We start from the raw sequence: 24,453 nt of genomic DNA, 5'->3' as shown, positions 1-24,453 counted from the left end.
CACATCCCAGTTCAACCCTAACTCCAACCCTAACCCTTGCCCTAGCTTCTTGTCCACATCCCAGTTCAACCCTAACTCCAACCCTAACCCTTGCCCTAGCTTCATGTCCACATCCCGGTTCAACCCTAACCCTAACTCCAACCCTAACCCTTGCCCTAGCTTCATGTCCACATCCCGGTTCAACCCTAACTCCAACCCTAACCCTTGCCCTAGCTTCATGTCCACATCCCGGTTCAACCCTAACCCTAACTCCAACCCTAACCCTTGCCCTAGCTTCATGTCCACATCCCGGTTCAACCCTAACTCCAACCCTAACCCTTGCCCTAGCTTCATGTCCACATCCCGGTTCAACCCTAACCCTAACTCCAACCCTAACCCTTGCCCTAGCTTCATGTCCACATCCCGGTTTAACCCTCAACCACAACCCTAACCCTCAACACTAACCCTTAGATTCATGTCCACATCCCGGTTCAACCCTAGCCTCAACCACAACCCTAACCCTTACCTTATCTCTAACCCTAGCTACAGCTTTCATCCTACTTTCTTGTACAGTACTGGAGCTCTTTCTTGTGCAACACTGGAGTTCGGCTGCACCCGACTCTCACTTTGACCCAGAAGGAAAGTACAATCAAAGTAACAATTACAAATATATATACAGTACCAGTCAAAGTTTGGACACACCTACTAATTCAAAGGTTTTTCTTTATTTGGACTATTTTCTACATTGTAGAATAATAGTGAAGACATCAAAACTATGAAGTAACACATGTTTGAATCATGTAGTAACCAAGAAAGTGTTAAACAAATCAAAATATATTTTAGATTTGAGTTTCTTCAAAGTAGCCACCCTTTGACGTGATGACAGCTTTACCAAGCCTGAATATCATACAGTAGATTGCCCACTTACTATTTCCCAAACCATTCCATACACCAACTGCACCAACTGTATTCCAACCGCAACAGAGACAGATCTTCTCCTCACTGGGGTCAGGTGGTCAAGTCAGTCACTAGGGGAACCTGTCGGTCGGCCTACAGACAGCAGTGACGTGCGTTAGCGGGCCAGGCTGAAAAAGCAGCAGCCAGCTCACCTCACTGTGATGGCCCTAAGATTGGATGGAGGGTCCCTGAGGGTCCCGGGCCAGGTCAACTGACGTCTGTTCTCTGTCTGGCCCTGATAACAGAGTGACAACCTCTTTAATCTTATTGCCTGTCTGTTTGTGCTGCTCTCCCATCCTGGCTCTCTTGTTTATCTGCTGCTAAGGCTGGGTGTCATCACTTTGGATGAGGCTGAGTGATAAACACCAGGTTAGAGAAAGAGGTGGGAGGGTGTGTGTGTGTTGGTGGTTTGGTGGAATAGCAGACCTTGTCAAATCAAATGCATCCCTCTAAAATGTGATTTATGGACTAGGAACTGAAATTCACCTTACAGTACCTTGGGGTTAAATAGTTGTTCTAAAGATGGGCAGAGGATATCTGTTGGCTCTGACATATTCATCTGCAGGCAGAATGGTATTCTCGGATGATAGGTGACTAAAATTGCATCTATTTATTTAATATTTGGGCCTGATAGTGTTCCCTTTCAATCCTGATGTCCCTTTGATTCCCTCACAATCAACACCAGGAATTATTGCATGAGAAAGATATGTGGGAATCCTTGGGAACCATTCTTCACAGTAATATGTTCCAACCATAGACTATATAGGTACGTTAGTTACTGTGTAAATACACACATGCCATTTAGTCCTGTCATCACATAAAGTTAACATATGGTTATTATCTACCATTGTAAAGGAACTGCATGTATAATTAAAATGGTGGTGTTTGGAGCTGTATTGAATTGACTCTATAATCATTGCTAAAACTGACCTCAGTTTAAGCCTCTCTAGTCTACAACACCACAGCATCCCTCTCATGCTCTGATTATATGTGTGTGTGACTCACTGACTCAGTGTGAACAGAAACCGTGCTGTCACAGAGCTCTCGGATCCCTTGGTCCAGGGGGGACTACTAAATATATACTTTGATATAGCATGTTTATCAACTTCAATTACAATTGCACTAATCTTTCCTGTTTAAGAAACACCAAAGCCTCTGTGTAATAGAAATAGAAAATGAGTCCTTAATGCAGGGCTAATCTCTGCAATTCCCCCTATTCTCTTCCCTGGCAGGCAGTGCATTATTAATGGGCAGAGTGGCTGATGAGTGCAGGGGCCTCTCCTCACTAATGCATTCATTTCTCATTATTAGCTGTCTGTCTGGAGAGGATGGCAAGGTGCGCGGAGGTCACTCACTCAACACACAAACACATTCACATGAGAAACACATGCGAGACACACACTCAAACACAAATGCAGAATATTACATGTGCGTGGGCACTCGTGCAGGCATGCACATGCACACACACGGCTGCGCGCACACGCACGCAAGCCATCATTTTTCAAAATGGTCCTTTCAATTAAGAAATCACTTAACACGATTGTGAATCTTTGGCAAGTTTTCAGATAGCAGGGGCGTGATTATAAAAAAGCTTTAAAACACCCACAATTATAATCAATATCTCCTAATTGGATCAAACATTACTCATGGCAGCTGTAGAAAACATTTTAAAAAACGAATTAAATGAATAAATGGGAAATAGACGCTCAATGTTGCCAAATGGGACCGAGAGGAGCCGACTGGAGCCCAGGAAAAACTGTTATTTTCTGCCCTCTGAAATTATCTCCCTGACTCGGGCTAATTGCTGAGGATGTCCTCTTAACTAACTGTGAAAAGCTGTTCTAATTAGTGCAGTGTTATTCAGGCATTAGCATGTTATCACAAGGTTAACTTATCAGTAGGAGACAGACAGAGGCAGCCGGAGGTGGCAGCCATCACACACTGTGCACTGGGCCAACACTGCCACAAGGGGTAGTGTTTGTTCTATGCATGAATCATTGTACCTGATCCTACAGACAAAGCTGAACCAAGAAGGAGCAGGCTGTAGAGTTCTGTATATGCAGTGATTTCAGATGCCTGATTAAAAAGGAAACATCCAAAATCAATGCAAGCAAGCCATTTCCTATTGCTAGTAGTGCATTGAAAGGATAAAAATAACATTAATTCATATGGGCATTAAAATGTATTGATCTGCTTCTAATTTTCTGTTGAAGTATTTTAATATCAAGGGCATTAACATAGATATTTTTTTCTGTCATAGTCTGCTTCCAGCATTACACTGTCTGTCTCAAATGATCCACACAATCAATGCCAAGCAATTGTGTGCTTGGTGGAGCAGTTGACTCCACTGTAATAAAGATTGACTAGATGGTGATTGCAGCCCGATCATTCCACAAGTGAGTGGAATGTATCTAAAACAAGACAGCATTGGTTCTTTGCAATTGCAGACAGATAGAATTTTTATCAGAGTACATTTTCAGTGAAATGCATTGCAATTTTGTTACTCATGAAGGAACCATTTGGTATGAATTGTTAAAATGTTATCCAAATGTGTTGGAATAAACAATGAGAAAATTTGTAGCGTACAGAAATACCACATGTGATACCTGAATGCATTGTCATCATGTGTATAATGGATCCATATTATATTATATTAACTCAATGGAAGGAACTGCTTTACATTTGTTTTTGTTTTGTTCCGCATTCATCATGAACGAATGTCTCCCAAGACTCATCAGGATTCTACATGAGCACAACAGAAGAAGAGCCATAGTACCTCCACCTCCACTGGTTCTGCCAAAGTCACTCATTTGTCAAAGAGCCTGGAAGATCACAGGCTGACAAATCTCCTGTGCCTCTCTGACTGTCAAGCCCTCTGCCTGCACATCAAAGACAAAAGAACAGAGAGAGCAGAGAGAAGTCTCAGCCATTCCATTTAGAGATGCTGCTGCGCCATTTAAAGCCCAGAGCATGCCCTTTGATAATGCCTATTAGCCTGGGTGAGAAAGATTACAAGCAAATAAAATGACATTCATTGTGATATTGGATTTCATAATACCCCCAGAATTGTAATTACACCACACTTATACTTTTCATTTAAAACCATTCTGCCACAACAAAGAAATATCAGGGAAGGGAAATGAGAAGGTTAGTCATTCTATTCGGTGAGCACGAATGGGGGCCTGTTTTTTTTTTTAGAAGTAACAATAATGAGACAAGAATGAAGGTGCTAATCAAAATCTAATCAGGTGAGAGAGCGTGGTTTATTAATGTGAAATGGGAGGTAGGCCTACTATTTTGATCAGTCTCTCCTATTGTAGCTTAGAGCATACTAGAAAAGAAACACAATGTATTGTATGGACGGTTTGGTTGTTTAGCAACAAAACAGATGTGTGTGCAACTATGGGGCAAACAAACTGTGTTGGCTTAGATTGCTGACAACATGTACACTAGATTTTGTCTCCATTGTTTATTGAAAACAGAAATACATTTCCATAATGAGCACGTGTTGTCTCTCAAATTCATTGTTACAATTGTTGGCTAGCTATCGAATTTGAGCCACATTAGCATTGACATTAATGCAGGAACGCCCTGAATTGCGGGTTGCAGTTCCACACTATTGGCTGATAGCTATCTGGCCATCCATAATCACAGCAACTCACGGACTGTCACGACTTCTGCCCGAAGTCGGCCCCTCTCCTTGTTCAGGCGGCGTTCGGTGATCGAGGTCACCGGCTTTCTAGCCATCGCCGCTCCATTTTTCATAAATCCATTTGTCTTGTCTTGTTTCCATACACACCTGGTTTTAATTTCCCCAATTATGCTACTGGTATTTAACCCTCTATTTCCCATCATGTTTTGTGTGTAATTGTTTTCATGTCATGTGGTGTTAGTTTACGCGCTCTACTTTTATGTTCTGTTTTTTGAGCGCGTTTGATTTATGTAGTGCTCTCGTTTTTTGGAACTATAATAAAAGTGCGCCTGTTCATTATAATCTGCTCTCCTGCACCTGACTTCGCCTCCAATACACCATCCTGACACAGACTTCTGCCCCAATTGAAGCTGCATGGGTAGTGCAGAAATGATATTAGTATGAATGCAACAAATTCACTTCAATAGTCCTGTAATGCAAAAAGTGATTAAATAGATTTTGTTTTCCAGCAGCCATTTTCTCGCCAATATCCATCTCAGGACTCCTGTATAGCCTACCACACGTAAGGGTTCAATTCCCCCGTACATCTCTCACATGCAACACACACTATACATAGAAAAATATGTGGACACCCCTTCAAATTAGTGGATACAGCTATTTCAGCCACACCCCATGCTGGCAGGTGTATAAAATCGCGCACACGACCATGCAATCTCCATAGACAAACACTGGCAGTAGAATGGCCTTACTGAAGAGCTCAGTGACCTTCAACGTGGCACCGTCATAAGATGCCATGAAATGGTAGGCCACACAAGCTCACAGAATAGGACCGCCGTGTGCTGAAGCGCATAGCACGCAAAAATCATCTGTCCTCGGTTGCAACACTCACTACCGAGTTCCAAACTGCCTCTGGAAGCAACTTCAGCACAAGAACTGTTCGTCGGGAGCTTCATGAAATGGGTTTCATTGGTGAGTAGCTGCACAAAAAACCTAAGATCACTATGCGCAATGCCAAGCGTCGGCTGGATTGGTGTAAAGCTCACCGCCATTGGGCTCTGGAGCAGTGGAAACGTGTTCTCTGGAGTGATGAATCAATCTAGACGATTCTGTGCTTCCAACTTTGTGTCAACAGTTTGGGGAAGCCCTTTCCAGTTTCAGCATGACAATGCCTCCATGAACAAAACAAGGTCGATAAAGGAATGGTTTGTCGAGATTAGTGTGGAAGAACTTGACTGGCCTGGACAGAGCCCTGACTTCAACCCCATCAAACACCTTTGGGATGAATTGGAATGCCGACTGCGAGCCAGGCCTAATCGCCTAACATCAGTGCCCGACCTCCCTAATTCTCTTGTGGCTGAATGGAAGCAAGTCCCTGCAGCAGCGTTCCAACATCAAGTGGAAAGCCTTCCCAGAAGAGTGGAGGCTATAGCAGCAAAGAATCGACCAACTCCATATTAATGCCCATGATTTTGGAATGAGATGTTCGACGAGCAGGTGAACATATACTTTTGGTCATGCAGTGTTTCTGTCATGGCTGCACAGCTCTCCCCCATGCTCTAGCCCCACAATGCAGTCTTCTAGGGAGAATATGGGCATATGCTGCCTGGTTTAAACCAACAAGCAGAGAAAGAGATAAGAGACATTCTTGGGCGGCACAGAAACAAGGCCTGGAGAGCGCCTGCTTGATAGCAGTACTTGTTGTTCCGATGTGTTAAATAGCTGGCCTTCAACACCACAGTAAATCGCTGAGTGAGGCACTGTGTAGCCAAGGGTTGTGTGAGATAGCCAGATGGCTGAAGTCAATGGAGCTTTGCCTGGGCCCCTTTGTGTCACACCGCGATAATTATGGACTTGGCCGCGCAGGCTGGAGTCGCTGGCCATGGACTACACATTAAATAGTTTAGGATGAATATATCCCTAGTTTAATAAACATCAGATAAAACATTATTTACAAATTAGTCTTTGGTTCATGCTTGGAATGAGTACTCTAAATTTCCAATCATTTTTATAGTAGTTTTGGTATCCCAAAAATAGTCGGAAGATAAAAAGCATTGTACTGTATCATCGAGAACAATGATAGTCTCTGTTAAGGCCACCAGCCAAAGTGTGTTTTTCAGTCATTTGACACAAGCACATAGGAGGCAAGCGAAGAGGCCCATTGCATGTGGATACGTGTGCACATAAGAACATCTGCAGGACAAGGCAAGCATTTTTTCCCACTCCAAGCCTACAAAGGCCTGTGTTGGCTAATCTGCAAACAATCCACTCTGCAAGCCCCATTGCAAGTGGAAGAGCAGCCCTTAAGCTGTGACATTAACGAACAGAGAGAGATAAGATAGGGATTGTTATCATGTGCATGCAACTCCCGCACAGATACCAGATAAGCACTTTTCAAAGTGTACTGCCTGCCAGACAGAGACAGCTAGCCCTCTACAGAAGCCAGACAGGCTTGTTTCTCAGGGCCAGGGGTGGAATGTCCCATCTTCTTGCTAAAGCCGGATTCATAAAGGATCTGCCCTGGATCTCTTTGTTGCTGTATGCACACAGATTGTACACAGAGAGCAGATTGTACAAAGCAAAGTCAACTATTACCAGGATAGATCTAGGATATTAGCCATTTGGAACGTTCAGATCAACTGTGTGTCAATGTGTTTGACCACAATCAATATAATGGACTGAATATTGAATAACAAAACAACAATAATGAAAATGCATTTGGACTATGATAATAGTGAAAACGATTTAATATAAGTATGGACAAATAAACATTATTATCTTACACTATGTTTTATAACATAGTCATTGCACAATAAAGCCATTCATGATATATCCATGTATATTCTAAAGCAATATTCTAATGACATTATTTATATAGACAGAGTACACAATAAACATACAGTATTAGCATTTTTTTTTTAAACCTATAATAACTCACACGCAGGGGACTATACTTCTAGAGACTGTTTATATAGTAGGCCTATGAGGTATGTGTTGGCTGGCTGCAAGAGGAATTCAAACACCACATTGTACACGAGGGACAAAATGTCATCAATGCTCTCTGCATGCACACTGCCACCAAGTCACGATGCTGGCATTATCCATGTGGCTGGCTGACTGTAATTAAAACAGAGGTTGTACTGGAATGCTCCGACCTCCAACCATACCAAGCTGAGACCAGAGAGGAATGATCTAACCTGAAACCATACTAAGCTAAGACCATTGTGGAATGGTATCAATTTAACATCTCCATTGGGGTGGATTGTGGAGGATGTCATTCGAATGGGCCTATGGTCTCAGCTTGGTATGGTTTCAGGTTGGATCATTCCTCTCTGGTCTCTGGGAGATGTTCAATTGATACCATTCCCTTTTGTGTCTTTAACATGCCATAGCTTGTTATCGCTCTCTCAGGCAACAAAAGCACAATCTAAAGCACAATTGATTGAGATTGAGTGAAAAGAACATGTTGATATAATCATTTCTTAGTAGAATGGAAGCCCTCATACATGGGAGCCAAAACATGAGGTGTATGCCATATACACTACATGGCCAAAAGTATGTGGACACCTGCTCGTCGCACATCTCATTCCAAAATCATGGGCAATAATATGGAGTTGGTCCCCCCTTTGCTGATATAACAGCCACCCCTCTTCTGGGAAGGCTTTCCACTAGATGTTGGAATGCTGCTGCGGGGACTTGCTTCCACTCAGCCACAAGAGCATTAGTGAGGTTGGGCACTGATGTTGGGTGATTAGGCCTGGCTCGCAGTCGGCATTCCAACTCATCCCAAAGGTGTTCGATGGGGTTGAGGTCAGGGCTCTGTGCAGGTCAGTCAAGTTCTTCCACACCTATCTCGACAAACCATTTCTGTATGGACCTCGCTTTGTGCACAGACGCATTGTCATGCTGAAACTGGAAAGGGCCTTCCCCAAACTGTTGCCACAGAATCATCTAGAATGTCATTGTATGGTGTAACGTTAAGATTTCCCTCCACTGGAACTAAGGGGCCAAGCCCGAACCATGAAAAACAGCCCCAGACCATTATTCCTCCTCCACCAAACTTTAAAGTTGGCACTATGCATTGGGGCAGGTTGCGTTCTCCTGGCATCCGCCAAACCCAGATTTGTCCACCAGACTGCCAGATGGTGAAGGGTGATTCATCACTCCAGAGAAAGCTTTTCCACTGCTCCATAGTCCAATGGTGGAGAGCTTCACACCATTCAAGCCAAAGCTTGGGCATGGTGATCATAGGCCATGGAAACCCCTTTCACGAAGCTCCAGACTAACTGTTATTGTGCTGACATTGCTTCCAGAGAAATTTTGCAACTCAATCGGTGAGTGTTGCAATGGAGGACAGAAGAAAATGTGAAAATGAACTTGTTAGAAAGGTAGCATTCTATGACGTTGCCATGTTGAAAGTTACTGAGCTCTTCAGTAAGGCCATCCTACTGCCAATGTTTGTCTATGGAGATTGCATGGCTGTATGCTTGATTTTATACACCTGTCAGCAACGGGTGTGGCTGAAATAGACAAATCCAATCATTTGAAGAAGTGTCCACATACTTTTGTACATATAGTGTATCTGTGAGGCGCGTCAAACAGAATAAATGCTTATGAATATCAAACATCACCCGAGGGGGGGATACGGATAGAGGGTAAATCATAATTCTCATTCCGCAGCTTGGAAAAACATGGCAAGATCCACATTCAAATAAACTTTGCTCTTGGCCTGTGAACACAAGCCTTGTTGTCACCAGCTGGCAGCAGCACTCTCTCGCTACCCCCTTCAAACACTGAGCCACTTTTGATGAACGTCTCAGCGGCTAATCATGTGCGTTCAGCGTGCCAAATTGGACCAGCCATGAGCCCTGTATGAGTACGATCTGTCTTGAATTCCCCCTCCTTTTTTTAAAGAACCCTCATTGCATCCATAAGTATTTCGAGAGGCTCCCTCCCCTGGTCCTCTCCTGTCCACACAAAGAACAGGGTGGCGGCGCCATGCCAGCCTGCAGGCCCTCAACCAGAGAGGACCACCTCCAACCAGCCACATGCACCCAGCTGCATAAATGTTATTCGTTTTTACGGCTTGTGTACATAATACCGCCAGTGTGGGAGAATGAGGTTCCACTAAACCGTGGAAGAAATCCTTAAAAAATGAATGAAAGTGGAAAAATGATTTTGGCTTCCTTGTGGCTGGACCTGTCTGCAGCCCCCTCTCCCTCCTCCTCTTCCCTGTCTCCATCCACACCTCAACTCTCTGAGACTCTACTGTTTTGAAATGTGCTGATTTATATTCAGTCTCTCTCTTTGGCCGTTCTGGTCTTTGCACAGCCTTACAGCACTGTGAGATAGCAGGCATATTTGCCATTGGGCCAGAGGTGCAAAGACATTAGACAGCACTTTGTCACTGGGGCCTGGAATTAACACTGTCTGGCTCAGTCTGACTCCGTCGAGTCCTCAACTGCAGTGCTGACTGTCCTGGAGACTGTCAGCAGGCTATCTGTTGATGCTGAGATCTATAAAAAGATGAAGTGGAATGATGTATGCATGCAGGTAGTCTTTTTAGGTGGTGAAAAACATATACAGTTCACACAGACACCCTGTGACTAGTGTTAATGATACACTGTAAAGCCCAAACTTCCATTTCCCCTCTTCCTGGGTCAGATATGGGTACTTCCAAAATGGCACCCTTTTCCCTACATAGTGCACTGCTTTTGACCAGAACCCGGGCTATGTAGGGAATAAGGTGCCATTTTGGACGCAGATATAGTCTAGCTGTGAACACTATCATAACCCTAACCCTGAACTCTACCAAATCACCAAGCTCAGAGGAGTCTGGGAGCCGGCCGGCCCACAGCAATTCAAACACGATCATGGGGCCTCCAAGTCTCAATACCAATCTCCATTTCAAAACACCCTCCAAATGGGAACTAATGCATTAGCCCTCGCTAGGGGGAAGGCTGTGGAGAGCACTGCATAGCTGCTCAAAATGTTTCCATACATGTTTTATCAGGGGGAAGAGAGAGGGAGAAAAGAGGCTTGGACCGATCCATTCATTCGCTGCCCATCTTATTAGTTTGGCACAGCGTTATTAGCTGCCATTGTGAGTGAAGAAAGCCCCCAGGCCTGCTCGTCTGTACGCTGGCTCAGTGGTGAACTCTGTGCCAGGAGCTTTTTGGAGGTATTTGAACACCATGAAAATTCAATCCCAACCTTCAGCATTCAGGTTTCTCCCTGATAAACGCAGGGGATTATCAGAACAAAATACAATGTCCTGCCTCGTATATACCATTCCTTCTATCCTATTAATTGGAACGGTGGAGGAAAATCTTTTTATGTTTTTTATACTCTTCAGAGCCTTAGAAAGTAGCTTATATTATAGGCTGAAACATCAGAAACACGTTCTGGTATATATCTTCATAAAACTGATATTGTTCCTCAGGGAAGAAATTCTATTTTACATTCTAAACATGAAATATTGAGAAAATTATGTGCAATACTAACCAATGAAGAAACATGATTTCATCCAACACGAATGCTGAATTGCTCAACTGAACTGCTGTAAAATGGCAGACCTTGTAAATATTCCGTGAAGCAATGTGTCAATTGATTCCCAAAGAAATGAACCTTGCTAGACAATGAGTAAAATGTATGGAGCCTTTCATCTCTCATTGAACCCCTTAACGCTCAACCACAAAATGAATTGAACTAAGCTGGATAAGGGATGGAGGGAATAAGGGACGGATGGAAGCAGAGAAAATGGAAGATGTTTTTATCACAAAAGCTAGTAAATAAAAGCCCCCCCCCCCCCCCCCCCCCCCCCCCCCCTCTTCCCAAAATCATTGTGCTGTAGCCTAACAGGTAGGGGGGTTAAGTACCTGCTGTTGACTGTCTGATTAGGAATAAAAGCACATGGCAGTAAAGTGAAGTACACAGCCAACAGATGCTCCCCGTCGGGCCATTGTGGAATACAGCCGGCCTAAATTGAAAGTGATAGTGATTTAAGTCTTCCCAATACACCATGTCCCATTCTGGCAAGCCCCATTTTTTTCCAGGAGACCTTTTAAAGTGGCCTGCCTGCTGGTGAGTGTGTGAGACAAAGAGCTGCATTGATTTTCAATAACATCCCTTAATGACCTCACCACGGTTTGATCCGGGCTTGGCTGTGGCTGTCATGAAATTCTGTCAGCCGGTAACTGCCGGTCTCACCGTAATTGACCGTTAATTAACATAAACACGTTTAGCATCTCTGGGCTTTCACGCATAGTCTAACGAGTCACTGATGCAGACCTTTGGAACATCTACATTTTAAAAAGTCTAATAAATCCATTTAATATAGCCTACACCTTCACAATAAATGCATTATTTATTTTAAGCAGGTCTAAAGAAACATTATGATATGAAGAAAATGTACCCCATTTAAGAACAGAATAGCATATTCTGAGTCGTCCTTATGTTAGATCCTGATCTGGCTATGCCATATAGCTGTGGGCTACACTAGTTTAACTGGGCAACAACAAATCCAATCCCTTTTAGGCAACTTCCTGGACAAAACGTTTCACTGCAATAGTGAAGGTTTAAACTTGGCAGTAGAAAGACTAAATAGTGTTTGAATGGCGCCGGAGGAGATGGCTGCATTTTTACGGGCTCCTAACCAATTGTGCTATTGTGTTTTTTCGCTTTATTTGTAACTTATGTTGTACATAATGTTTCTTCCACCATCTCTTATGACCGAAAAAAGAGCTTTTGGATATCAGGACAGCAATTACTCACCTCGTACTGGAAGCAGATTTTTTCTTTAATGAGTCGGATTTGAAGGATTTACTTCAGACACCGGACAAGGCCCAAATCCTCATCATTCACATGAAAAAGAGATGGAGATATCAGAGACGTAGGTCGGGGCGCCTCTACCATCAGTCCTATTAACCAACATGCAATCATTGGATTATAAAATGGATGAGCTCCGATCACGACTAACCTACCAATGGGACATTAAAAACTGTAATATCTTATGTTTCACCGAGTTGTGGCTGAATGACGACATGGATAACATACAGCTGGCTGGGTTTTCTGTGCATCGGCAAGATAGAACAGCTGCCTCCGGTAAGACAAGGGGTGATGGTCTGTGTCTATTTGTAAATAACAGCTGGTGCAGGAAATCTAATGTTAAGGAAGACTCAAAGTTTTGCTCGCCTGAGGTAGAGTATCTCATGATAAGCTGTAGACCACACTATTTACCAAGAGAGTTTTCATCTATATTTTTCATAGCTGTTTATTTACCACAAACCGATGCTGGCACAAAGACCGCACTCAACAAGCTGTATAAGCCAATAAACAAACAAGAAAATGGTCATCCAGAGGCGTCGTTCCTAGTCTCCGGGGACGTTAATGCAGGGAAACTTAAATCTGTTTTACCTCATTTCTACCAGCATGTCATATGTGCAACCAGAGAAAAAAAACCTCTAGACCACCTTTACTCCACACACAGAATGCTCTCCCTCGCCCTCCTTTTGGCAAATCTGACCATAACTCTATCCTCCTGATTCCTGCTTACAAGAAAAAACAGAATCAGGAAGTACCAGTGACTCGATAATACGGAAGTGGTCAGATGATGCAAATGCTAAGCTAAGGGACTTTTTTGCTAGCACAGACTGGAATATGTTTTGGGATTCTTCCGATGACATTGAGGAGTACACCACATCAGTCACTGGCTTCATCAATAAGTGCATCAATGACGTTATCCCCACAGTGACCGTACGTACATGCCCCAACCAGAAGCCATGGATTACACATGCAACATTCGCACTGAGCTAAAAGGTAGAGCTGCCGCTTTCGAGGAGCGGGACTCTAACACGGACGCTTATAAGAAATCATGCTATGCCCTCCGACGAACCATCAAACAGGCAAAGCATCAATACAGGACTAAGATTGAATCGTACTACACCGGCTCCGACACTCGTTGGATGTGGCAGGGCTTGCAAACTATTACGGACTACAAAGGGAAGCATAGCCGTGAGCTGCCCAGTGACACAAGCCTACCAGATGAGCTAAATGACTTCTTTGCTCGCTTCGAGGCAAGCAACACTGAAGAATGTATGAGCGCACCAGCTGTTCCGGACGACTGTGTGATCACGCTCTCCGTAGCCGATGTGAGTAAGACCTTTAAACAGGTCAACATTCACAAGGCCGCTGGGCCAGACGGATTACCAGGATGTGTACTCCGACCATGCGCTGACCAACTGGCAAGTGTCTTCACTGACATTTTCAACCTGTCCCTGACTGAGTCTGTAATACTAACATGTTTCAAGCAGACCACCATAGTTCCTGTGCCCAAGAACACCAAGGTAACCTGCCTAAATGACTACCGACTCATAGCACTCACGTCTGTAGCCATGAAGTGCTTTGAAAGGCTCGTCATGGCTCACATCAACATCATTATCCCAGAGACCCTAGATCCACTCCAAGTTGCATACTGCCCCAATAGATCCACAGATGACATAATTTCTATTGCACTCCACACTGTCCTGTCCCACTTGGACAAAAGGAACACCTACTTGAGAACGCGATTCATTGACTACAGCTCAGCATTCAACACCATAGTGCCCTCAAAGCTCATCAATAAGCTAAGGACCCTGGGACTAAACACCTAAATCTGCAATTGGATCCTGGACTTCATGACGGGCCGTCCCCAGGTGGTAAGGGTAGGTAACGACACATCTGCCACGCTGATCCTCAACATGGGGGCCCCTCAAGGGTGCGTCTTCAGTCCCCTCCTGTACTCCCTGTTCATCCATGACTGCACGGCCAAACACGACTGCAACACCATCCTTACGTTTGCAGACGACACAACAGTAGTAGGCCTGGTTACCGACAACAATGAGACTATAGGGAGGAGGTCAGAGACCTGGTAGTGTGGTGCCAGGATAACAACCTCTCCCTCAACGTGATCAAGACAAATGAGTTGATCATGGACTACAGGAAAAGGAGGGCGGAGCACGTCCCCATTCTCATCCACGGAACTGTAGTGGAGCCGGTTGAGAGCACCACGTTCCTTGGTGTCTATAAGAAGAAAGGAGAAACTAAATAAAACAAATAAGAAAAATTGAAAAACACCAAATAATTAAAGACAACAATAAAATCACAGTAGCCAGGCTATATACAGGGGGTACTGCTACTATTGAGAGGACGTCATAGGCAGACCTGGCTCTCGAGAGAAGACTGGCTACTTGCCATCTGCCCACAAAATGAGGTGGAAACTGAGCTGCACTTCCTAACCTCCTACCAAATGTATGACCATATTAGAGACACGGTATTCCCTCAGATTACACAGACCCACAAAAAAAAAAATACATTTTGATACACTCCCATTTCTATTAGGTGAAATACCAGTGTGCTTTCACAGCAGCAAGATTTGTGACCTGTTGCCACTAGAAAAGGGCAACCAGTGAAGCACAAACACCATTATAAAAACAATCTATATCTATCCCTTTCGTACTTCAACTATTTGCACATTGCTACAACACCGTACATAGCCTTAATATAACATTTGAAATCTCTATTATTTTGAAACTTTTGTGTATGCAATGTTTACTGTTCATTTTGTATTGTTTATTTCACTTTTGATTATTATCTATTCCACTTGCTTTGAATTTAATTGAATTGAGAGAGAAAGGCCATCGTCGATAACGGGACGGGGCGTCTGTATGTCCCTCTCCTCGGACCACTCCAGAGGACCTTCCGGCTTCATTAGCGAAACAGATGAGTGTGGGGATAGGAGGTGAGAGAAAGAGGGGGGAGAAAGGGGAGAGTGATCAGGGGAGAGCGGCCCTCCTCTCCTCTAACATCCGATAGCCTGCTGCCTCCCTCCCTGGCATTGCTCCTCTTAATGAGTCCAGGCCGCAGGTCAATACTCCGCTCGGCCTCCAGTCAATAGTGGTTAGCTGCAACACAAACACTAAAAATCTGCTTTCTTACAAAATCAATGTCCTATTAGTCCCACCCTCTATTGCCTTTCCTCTCCCCAAACCCATCGATCCCCCAGGAGAGCTGTGAGAGCCCTGCAGCTAATCCCTGTGAGATGACTGTCAAATGTTCAGAAGAACAGAACCCCCCCTTGGCTTTAGATACTTGGCTACTGCACTGTATTTCATTTAGGATTTGTTAGAAATTTGCTAAATGAAACGAACAAGCTAAGATACTGGCAGTATTGGCAAATCTATGAAAAACTGTTTCCTTCAGTGATTTGTGTATTATTGTTATGTCACCATTTTACATTTAGAAGGGGTTAACATCCAGTAACCCTGGTTTTAGAGAATTATCCTGAATGTGAATAAAAAGCGATATAATGCAGGTATTAGGTCCAAACTTTATTCCGTACATGAATGTTCGTTTTCATTTTTTTGCACGCCTAAAACTCTACTTGTTTTGTATACAAGTCTAAGAAAAACAACTGCACAACACCACAACGGTCGACAGAGAAAGTCCTATTGCCGCCCAATCAAACGTGTCTTCCTTTGCTGTCACTGGGGCTGTATTGTAAGCTTCTGGTACAGTTTATCTGTAACCAGGAAGTCTGTAGGTTTAATTCCATGTCCCCTGATTGGAAAGAAAAACATGTTGAGTTAATCCAAGTTCCTCTCACAGAATCAACATTATCCAACAGTCCATTCCATTCCAGGTGGCTCTCCATCGGGGTGCTCAGTGCCTCTTTGCATAGATTGCAGAAGATCATTCCAGGCCCCCTTCTGATGCCCGCCCTCCTTCCCTCCCATTGGACAGGCTCGTCTGTTACCATGGTTTACAACCGGGAAGTGGTTCTGTTTTGATTTCATTTGTTTTTCTAGAAACATTTAAAAAGCCTAATAAATTTACATTGTCATTTTTTTTTATACACTAATTCTTCTTTACAGAGACCGAACAAAGACCTCGTAATATATATTTGTCTGCATATCTCAAAGGCAAAACAAATAAAATGCAACAAATCTTTAATGTAACTTTGTACATGATCATTTATGAGTATTTTCAGGTACCATGAGGTTAAATTACTGGGTAAAAACTGTGGAGCGTCATCCACTGTGGAGCATCATCCACTGTGGAGCATCATCATGGACTGGGATAAATATTGAAAAGAATTGACTAATGCACAAAATACAAATTCATAAAAATGATGTCTATACATGGAACAAGGATAGGAAATGTACAAACTAATTTCAATCAGAATCTCTCTTTTCAATCAGAATCTCACTTTCACGGAAAAATCAACAAAAGGTTTTGGATTAATATATTAATATCAAATTTTAAGTCGGAAACTAACATACACATACTTTTTGATTCGTGTTCTTCTAACCAACATTCTCATCAGCCTGTCCATATAAAATAAAAGCATGGCATGTGCTTCTTCACCCTTACAAATCTTTACTTTGTACAATCATACTGTTTTCTCTTTTACTTATGCCTTTCTCCATTGAAAAGCAGTGCATCTTGTTCTCTCTAGTAGGTTCCAAATTGGGGAGTGCACCTTTTTAAGCATTCACGTCCTTTGTCTGTTATGTTAAGCTACCGTGCCTCCACTTCTTTGGGGTTGCGGGAGGGGGAGTAATCTCGGGGGTCCTGGGTGGTGAGGGGGGTAGTCCTTCTGGGGGAGGCTGCTCTGGTGCTGCCCGCAGACACTAGGGGAGGGGGGGCGCTAAGGGCAGCGGTGGGGGGCGTCCGGTTTAGCAGGCCGTTGTGTCCGGTGGAGGGGCTGAGTCTGGGGTAGGGCATGCCGCCCAGGTGGGGCATGAAGGGGGGCATGTGTGGCAGGTGTCCCTCCATGGGGGACTGGTGCAGCTGGTGGAGCCGCGCTCGGTCCAGCTCCTCCCTCAGGTGCTGGCGCTCTCTTTCCTCTGCCTGTTGCCTCATCCTCTCGTGCTCCCGCCGTACCTCCAGCATGTGCTCATGGTGGGAGTAGTCATGTGCCTCTCTCTCCCGGTAAGCCCGCTCCTGCTCGTACATGCTGGGGAAGCGCTGGGCCTGCTCAGCCCTCAGCTGAAAGTCCATCCTGCGCTGCAGGTCCAGGTTGCGGTAGGCCTCCCTCAGTGGGTCCCAAGGGAAGGCTTGGTGGGGCATCCGGTCCCTCCCTGCAGCAGCAGCCAGGGGGCTCACCCCCATAAAGGGAGCCATGCGGGCCCGGTCCAGCACGTTGAGACTGCCCATCTGGTGCATGGCGCTCATGGAGAGGGGCAGGGAGTGGGCCATGTGCACCCCGTGCAGGGAGCCGTGGGTGGGCAAGTCACTGCAGCGTGGGGAGGGGGGAGGAGGCTGCTGGGACAGAGGAGGGTGGTGGTGGTGGTGGTGGTGGTGACCGGGCTGGGGAGGTGGAGGAGGTAGAGGCTGAGGAGGAGGAGCAGGCTGAGGGGCAGGCTCGGAGCTCACCACCATCACCTCCTGGTCCTCTTTGCGCTCCTCCTTGATCTTCATGTCGTTCTTCACCTTGTGCAGCTGCAGGTCCCCCCCAGAGGACGGAGGACCCTCCTTCCTGTCCCTGTCCCCGTCCTTGAGTAGAGTGGGTGGGGGACCACCAGCCATCTTCATTCCTGGCTCAGATAGGACAGCCTTGGGGTAGGGAGAGGGCGTGCGGTGGGCTGGTTTGATGGAGTCCTCTGACGAGCGTCTGTCTCTGTCGGTCACCTCCTTCCCTCCTCCAGGGGAGCGGCTCTCCTTCACCTTGACGTCCACCAGAATGGTTGCCTCTCGGTGGCGCTCCACGAGCTCCTTCTCGGCCTCCCGGACTCGATCCACACTGGCGCTGTGGTGGCGACCAGAGTCACTGGAGTTCTGGCTGTTAGAGCGGATCAGGCTGCTGATCTGGTAGCTGGTTTGGGCCGACGCAGGGGATGAACGGTTCGAGTGACGGTTACGATCAATTGAATCTCTGTGAGGGACACAAACAAAATACAAATATGCATTTATCAGAAGTGTAGAAGGGTGGAAATAGTTTTGGGGGGGAAATATGTGTGCATGAAAATTTGTATTCAAATAACACAACAATTTGTGTTACTTACAACTAATGGAAATTATTCGGAGTTGTACTCATATAGAATACACACCTGTCTTTATCCTTCTCCTCCTTGCTGATGGATGAATCCCTTTTCTCCCGTTCTCTCTCCCGTTCTCTCTCCCTCTCCCGTTCCCTCTCTCGTTCTCTCTCTCGCTCGTGGCTGTTGACTGAGTTGCTACGCTCCGTGTCTGCAGACTTGGGCCACTGCGGCGGGGTGGGGAAGGAGGGTGGGGTCCGGTGGAGCCTGTTCCAGGTATCGTGGTGGGGGCTGCCGAAGCCTGGCAGGCCCCCTGGGCCCTCTTTATGGCCAAAGATACTGTTGGAGCCTTAAGGAGAGGAGACATGGGGAAAAGAGTGTGAGCAAAACAAACTAAACCCCCTCCTGGACGCAGAACATCAGATGAAGAGAAATAAAGAAAATCTACACAAAAGCAACTTTGTCTTTGTCCTGAGGGTTCTGAGCGGTCTCTTGCTGCAAAGAGCTCTTTTACAAAGACTGGCAAGGTTAATGGCTTTCCCCTTTGCGCTTCTTGCTGCTTGGTCCAAGGGGCCTACTCTGCTCTGCTCCCCAATTCACTCCTCATTCTCAGGGCCTTTTTACTGGATAGGGGAGTGGATGGGGGGGGTAATCAATTTCCCTCTGGGGGTGAGGGTTGTGAAAAGCCAGGGAGACCTTAGCATTCCATAGCGTGTCTATTTCACTGACATCCATTTCGCTACAGGGGAAATGATTTGGCAGAGGAGAATATGAGAGAGATGGAGAGGAAGAGGGAGAGAGAGAGAGGGTGAGAGGGAGAGTCCTCCACAGTGGCGATGAGGGGGCTTGTAGAATAATTAATACATGAATAGCAACCAAACAGCAAGCCTGTGAGTGCTGTGTGCGTTGGCAGTGTTGCTGTCAGATTGAAGCCAAGCTACTGGGGAGGGGGGAGAGCAGGGGGGAAAGAGAGAGCTGTGCTGTTCTGCTGCTGTGCTGCCTGCCTTTTTGCTCCTCCCTGTGCTAGTTTTATTTTGGCATTTGATGCAGCGCTAAGTGCCTTGATTTCTTTCCTTCCTGGCCCTTCCCTGTGGTCTAAAGCTGAGCTGCGCTGTGTCTGGCCGTGGGGGGCGGGGGGGGGGGGGAGGTCGGCGCTTACCAAGCGAGGGGTTGCCTAATCCTCCGAAGGCACTGGTTGAAAGGTTGCCGAGGCCGCCAAAGGTACTGGAGCGACTGAAAGGATCTGCAAAATGCCAAACAGGGATTAGCTGAGCTGGCTGGAGGAGCCCGACCACTCGTTCCACTCGGCTTTTCTCTTACAAGCGGAGCTCTGTGTTTTCTAGCGCTGCCATACTACTTCCTCTAATCCTACTGTATGTAGCTAGCTAGCGAGGCTGGCTGCCTGCTCTGGCCACTCACGCCTCTTGGACACTGGATTTACTCCCACACTGTCCGTAATGGAGCGGAAAGCCTTTGATCTCTGATCCTGATGCTAGGGAGTATGATGGGGTATAGGTTGGAGCTGGACAACAAATGGAAAGGGGATTTGATATGTGCAATGTGCCATACTAGTCTGGAGTCTGGACAGTCAGGCACATAGCTGCTTGAAAGGAGAATGTTTGTCTACTAGTTTTTACAGAGGCTTCAGTGTTTCATGCTTCCATTTTAACCTGCACACTCTGAGAAAAAAATGATCTACCTAAAACCATGGGGATCTTCGGCTGTACCTGTAGGAGAACCCTTTTTGAATCCAGGTTCAAGGGTTGTTAAAGGGTTCTTCGTTGGGTGAAAAAGGTTCCGCTTGGATTCAAAACATGGTTCCAACCCGAATAAACCTTTATCATTCTACGTAGAGCTTTTAGCGTAGAGCTTTTAACTAAGTGCCTTAGTTAAACCTGGTCACAGTTTACATGGAACTAAAAATGGAAAGGTATGCATACCTACCGGAGGAATCAGGAGACAACATTATCAATATTTCAAGATTGAGGAAGACTGTCAAGAAGACACAATGGAAAACTACTGAGGATATATCAATGCTGAATGATCCTTTAATCTAGTTTTGAAAGTCTTCCACTCTGTGGTGAATGCAATGCCACGGTTTGTCAATTTATCAGCAAACAACAGCTAGAAAATCATTCCTGCCGAGTCACACTTGAGTTCGTTCTTTGGGCAGGAATTTCACCCAAAATCTTTGAGGGGTGTAATAACATTTCCCCCCCTGTGCACCAGGTGTTTATAAACTCAAATTGGATTGACTCAAGAGCTTATCCCATGAAATCACCTTGCTGCACTGAAGCCAAACAACATCTTTGATAGGAAATACAGAAGAATACAAAAACCTCTATTTGTCTGTGTAATAGACGAGCAACACTTGAAGATGCTATAGAAAGAAGCCTCAAGGTAAAATGTTATATTTGCTGAGGCCATCTGCCTCTGTCCAAGACAGTATGAAATAAGACAGGAGTGTTGTGCAGTGAAAAACCTTCACTTGAACAAAGGGACTGGAAAATAAAGTTGGGGGATTAGAAATACTACCTCAACAAGCCCAGAGTGGCCTTCCATCCACATTAGTACAGGAAGGAGGGTTATTCAAGGGTGTATTTTATGAATCACAGGGGGAGGGCTCTCTATACACAGCCCGAAAGTAAAATTCAGTGCAAGAAATGGAGCAATAGGATGACCTCACTAGCTAACGAAGGACCTCTAAATGCCGATTATAACCTTCAAGTGAACTTCGTTTCCAACCAACAAAGGGCTATGTTATCAAATGATGCCGTAGTAGGGTTGCAAAACTACTGGTTATTTACCAAAGTTACCGGGACTTTCGGTAATTTGGGCAATTAACAGGTAATCTATGGCAATCTATGGTAACTTTGGCAATTTATTCTTCAATAACTGAAAAAATATATATTAATATATAGTATTTGTTTTTTATCTGTGTCCATATTGTCTCAGAGTTTCTAGTGGATAGGCCATATGGCTCAAGAGAAAATAGCCTAATTAATGAAAAAAGCATCTAATCAACAATGGCACACTTCCAAACACTGACTTGTTTCACAACTGCCACCAGTTTGTTGCCAAAACATTTACAGGGCTCTAGACTTACTTTCTTTTACTGGTGGCACTGGTGCTACCAACTTTTTCAGTTGATGGCACCAGCACATGATTTGGTTGCTTAAATTTTTTACCACTGAGCGGCGATTATGATCTGACCTGAGTCCAATAATGTACCTGCATTTCATACAGAACCAGGCTAATAATAACTAGCCATCTTTTAAATTATGCCCTTGCAGTGCCAACTGAAAGCTACTGGCCCGAATGAAAACAATAGTGGCACTGGAAAGCGGATGACGCGTGCATCATTTAAATGCTAACTTTAATTTGCGGGCTGAGCAAGTAGCCTAAAGCCTATAATGACCTACATTATAACTTGACAATATCATATTTACATTGCTTGTTTGGAGGGAAAAAAATAAAACCTTTGCACAATCTCAAAAAGGATGTTATTATTTGTGATTTTGAACAGTCACTCTACAGTTGTAGGGCCCTATAAGGAGATCCCTTTTGAGGTCTAAGAACAAATCCACCCCCCAAAAAATGTGGCTGGTGTAGTTGCCCTTTAAATCAATTGTAGGGTGGCAGGTAGCCTAGCAGTTAAGAGCATTGGGCAAATAACCGAAAGGTCGCTGGTTCGAGTCCCAGAACTTACTAGGTGGAAAATCTGTCAGTGTGCCCTTGAGCAAGGCACTTAACCCCAATTGCTCTTGTAACTCGCTCTGGATAAGGGTGTCTTCTAAATGCCTGAAATGTAATTGCGTGCCTAGCAAGAGACAGTGTCTTTGTAATGTACAGTGTAGGCTACATGTGATGGCAGAGTTCACTAAACAAATGCCCCGTGTTTGATACAAATCATCTTGATATTATTCACTTTGCAGTCAACATTTAATTGGGAAAGCCTTTAGAAAAGTTCAATCAAACAGAGCATGATGACTGAATTGCGCAACACAAAGATTCATACCCCATTGCTGTTTGAATCAAATCAAATCAAATCACATGTATTTATATAGCCCTTCTTAAATCAGCTGATATCTCAAAGTGCTGTACAGAAACCCAGCCTAAAACCCCAAACAGCAAGCAATGCAGGTGAAGAAGCACGGTGGCTAGGAAAAACTCCCTAGAAAGGCCAAAATCTAGGAAGAAACCTAGAGAGGAACCAGGCTATGAGGGTGGCCAGTCCTCTCCTGGAATAAATATTTTTTTTCTTTCTTTTTTTAAATAAAGGCGAATTGTGAACCAAAATCTAACGCGACTTGCACCTTAGAGACCAATAAAAAATTGGTGTTGCACTGGGTCACAAATGCAAGTGTTTTGGTCCCAGTGTTGAGCTCTGATTTACAGCAAAAACATATTGACATAGTAAAGTAAATAAAAGTGTGTAAAAAATGATATTTCATGCTGAAAGTCTCATATTAAACAGCAGTAAGTTGATGATTTATAGTTAGGATAATGTTTCACAGCGTTGTCATTCTATTAATACATTTTCTTTCATCTTATTTGATTATTTTACATATTTCTAAATGTAATAAGGCCACACAAAGGGCCAGAGATAATTCCAGTACCCAAAAAGGCAACCAGATATCATATGATAAAATTCCCCCCAAAACTTAAAAGTTACCAAAACATTGGTCGTTTACTGGTAAACTTAGAAAGTTACCAGTAATATACCCTTCCTTCGCAACCCTATGCCCTAGTGACTGTAGATGTATTCTCAATACGAGTGCAAAACTGTGTTAGAGGAAAAAGGAAAAATGTGAATTTAAAATGTGGTGCTACTTACACTTACCTGCCAAGTGGCTGGGAGGCAGGAAGCCACTGTGGTGGGGGGAGGGGCCGTACGGGGAGGCGGCCGGATGGCCAGAACCTATGGGAGGAGAGAGAGGGTGAAAAACCATGTTACCTCAGTGTGTCCACTCATTTAGTAGCGCTACAGCAGCCATCTGTCACAACCTCGAACTAGGCATCTATTCAGAGGTAGGTCTGACTGAGAGGAGAGCGCCCCCAAATAAACCACCCTGAGTCAGCTCTATGGTGACCTTTAACCCTGTGACCTCTGACATGCTCCAGACTGAAAAAGAATGGCTAATACTGATCTTTTAAATGTGGAAAGTAATCAATATTTTACAGTAGCAATGCTAATTGGATAAACATTCAAACCACCAAAAATACAGAGGATATCTGATGTTTCATAGTGGCTGGTTGAGAAAGGCTCCATAGAAATTACCATAACATTTAATAGTTTCACGTGAGCATGTGTGTGTGGATGGGGGCGCTTTGTTATAAACAGACGTTGACCTCTCTTACAAAACGCTCTTCACCCATATATCATGAATGGTTAATGAACGAGCCAATTACAAGCCCATACACGGTGATACAATACTGCATAATTACAAGCTAAAGGGCATCCGCCTCCATGTTGCCCTTCAAGGCAGGTTCTACCAGTCAATTATCACACAGATTGTGTTCCAAATGGCACCCAGCCCTGGTCAAAAGCAGTGCACTATGTAGGGAATAGGGTGCTATTTGAGAGACACACATAGAGAAGCATCCATATTCATGTCCACATCTGACACAGTCTGGAACAACATTTACAACAACAGCACTTCAACTAGGGTCAGCTGTTGCCTGACGACTCAAAGTGAGTTCTTCCGCTGCTCTATGTTCGCTACATGCTCCAGTCTGAGACCTTGAAGTCGTTTGTGGTGACGTCCACATGAGGGGTGTCGTACAAAACAAAGTCATCAGATGTCGGATCGTCTCTAACCAATCGGAGTAACCAAGCCAATGACGACGTTT

At 44.6% G+C, this 24,453-nt stretch overlaps 1 protein-coding gene across 10 annotated transcripts in view; it reads right to left on the bottom strand.

The window, feature by feature from the left end:
- Positions 1–15,938: 15,938 nt before the first annotated feature.
- LOC129853455 (autism susceptibility gene 2 protein-like) overlaps positions 15,939–24,453 on the bottom strand; it is a 412,695-nt gene continuing 404,180 nt past the window's right edge. For 6 of the 10 annotated variants that reach the window (XM_055919505.1, XM_055919506.1, XM_055919515.1 and 3 more), the window contains 4 exons: positions 23,438–23,521; positions 19,760–19,843; positions 18,673–18,949; positions 15,939–18,497 (listed from right to left, as the gene is read on the bottom strand). In XM_055919505.1, coding sequence (XP_055775480.1) covers positions 17,141–18,497; positions 18,673–18,949; positions 19,760–19,843; positions 23,438–23,521 — 1,802 coding nt within the window. In that variant the 3' untranslated portion in view covers positions 15,939–17,140. The remainder of the gene's footprint in view (positions 18,498–18,672; positions 18,950–19,759; positions 19,844–23,437; positions 23,522–24,453) is intronic. The other 4 variants (XM_055919507.1, XM_055919514.1, XM_055919511.1 and 1 more) reach the window with 3 other exon arrangements.

This window comes from Salvelinus fontinalis, chromosome 4 (assembly GCF_029448725.1).
Source record: "Salvelinus fontinalis isolate EN_2023a chromosome 4, ASM2944872v1, whole genome shotgun sequence".
Taxonomy (NCBI): domain Eukaryota; kingdom Metazoa; phylum Chordata; class Actinopteri; order Salmoniformes; family Salmonidae; genus Salvelinus; species Salvelinus fontinalis.
This window is presented reverse-complemented; position numbering and strand designations above follow the sequence as displayed.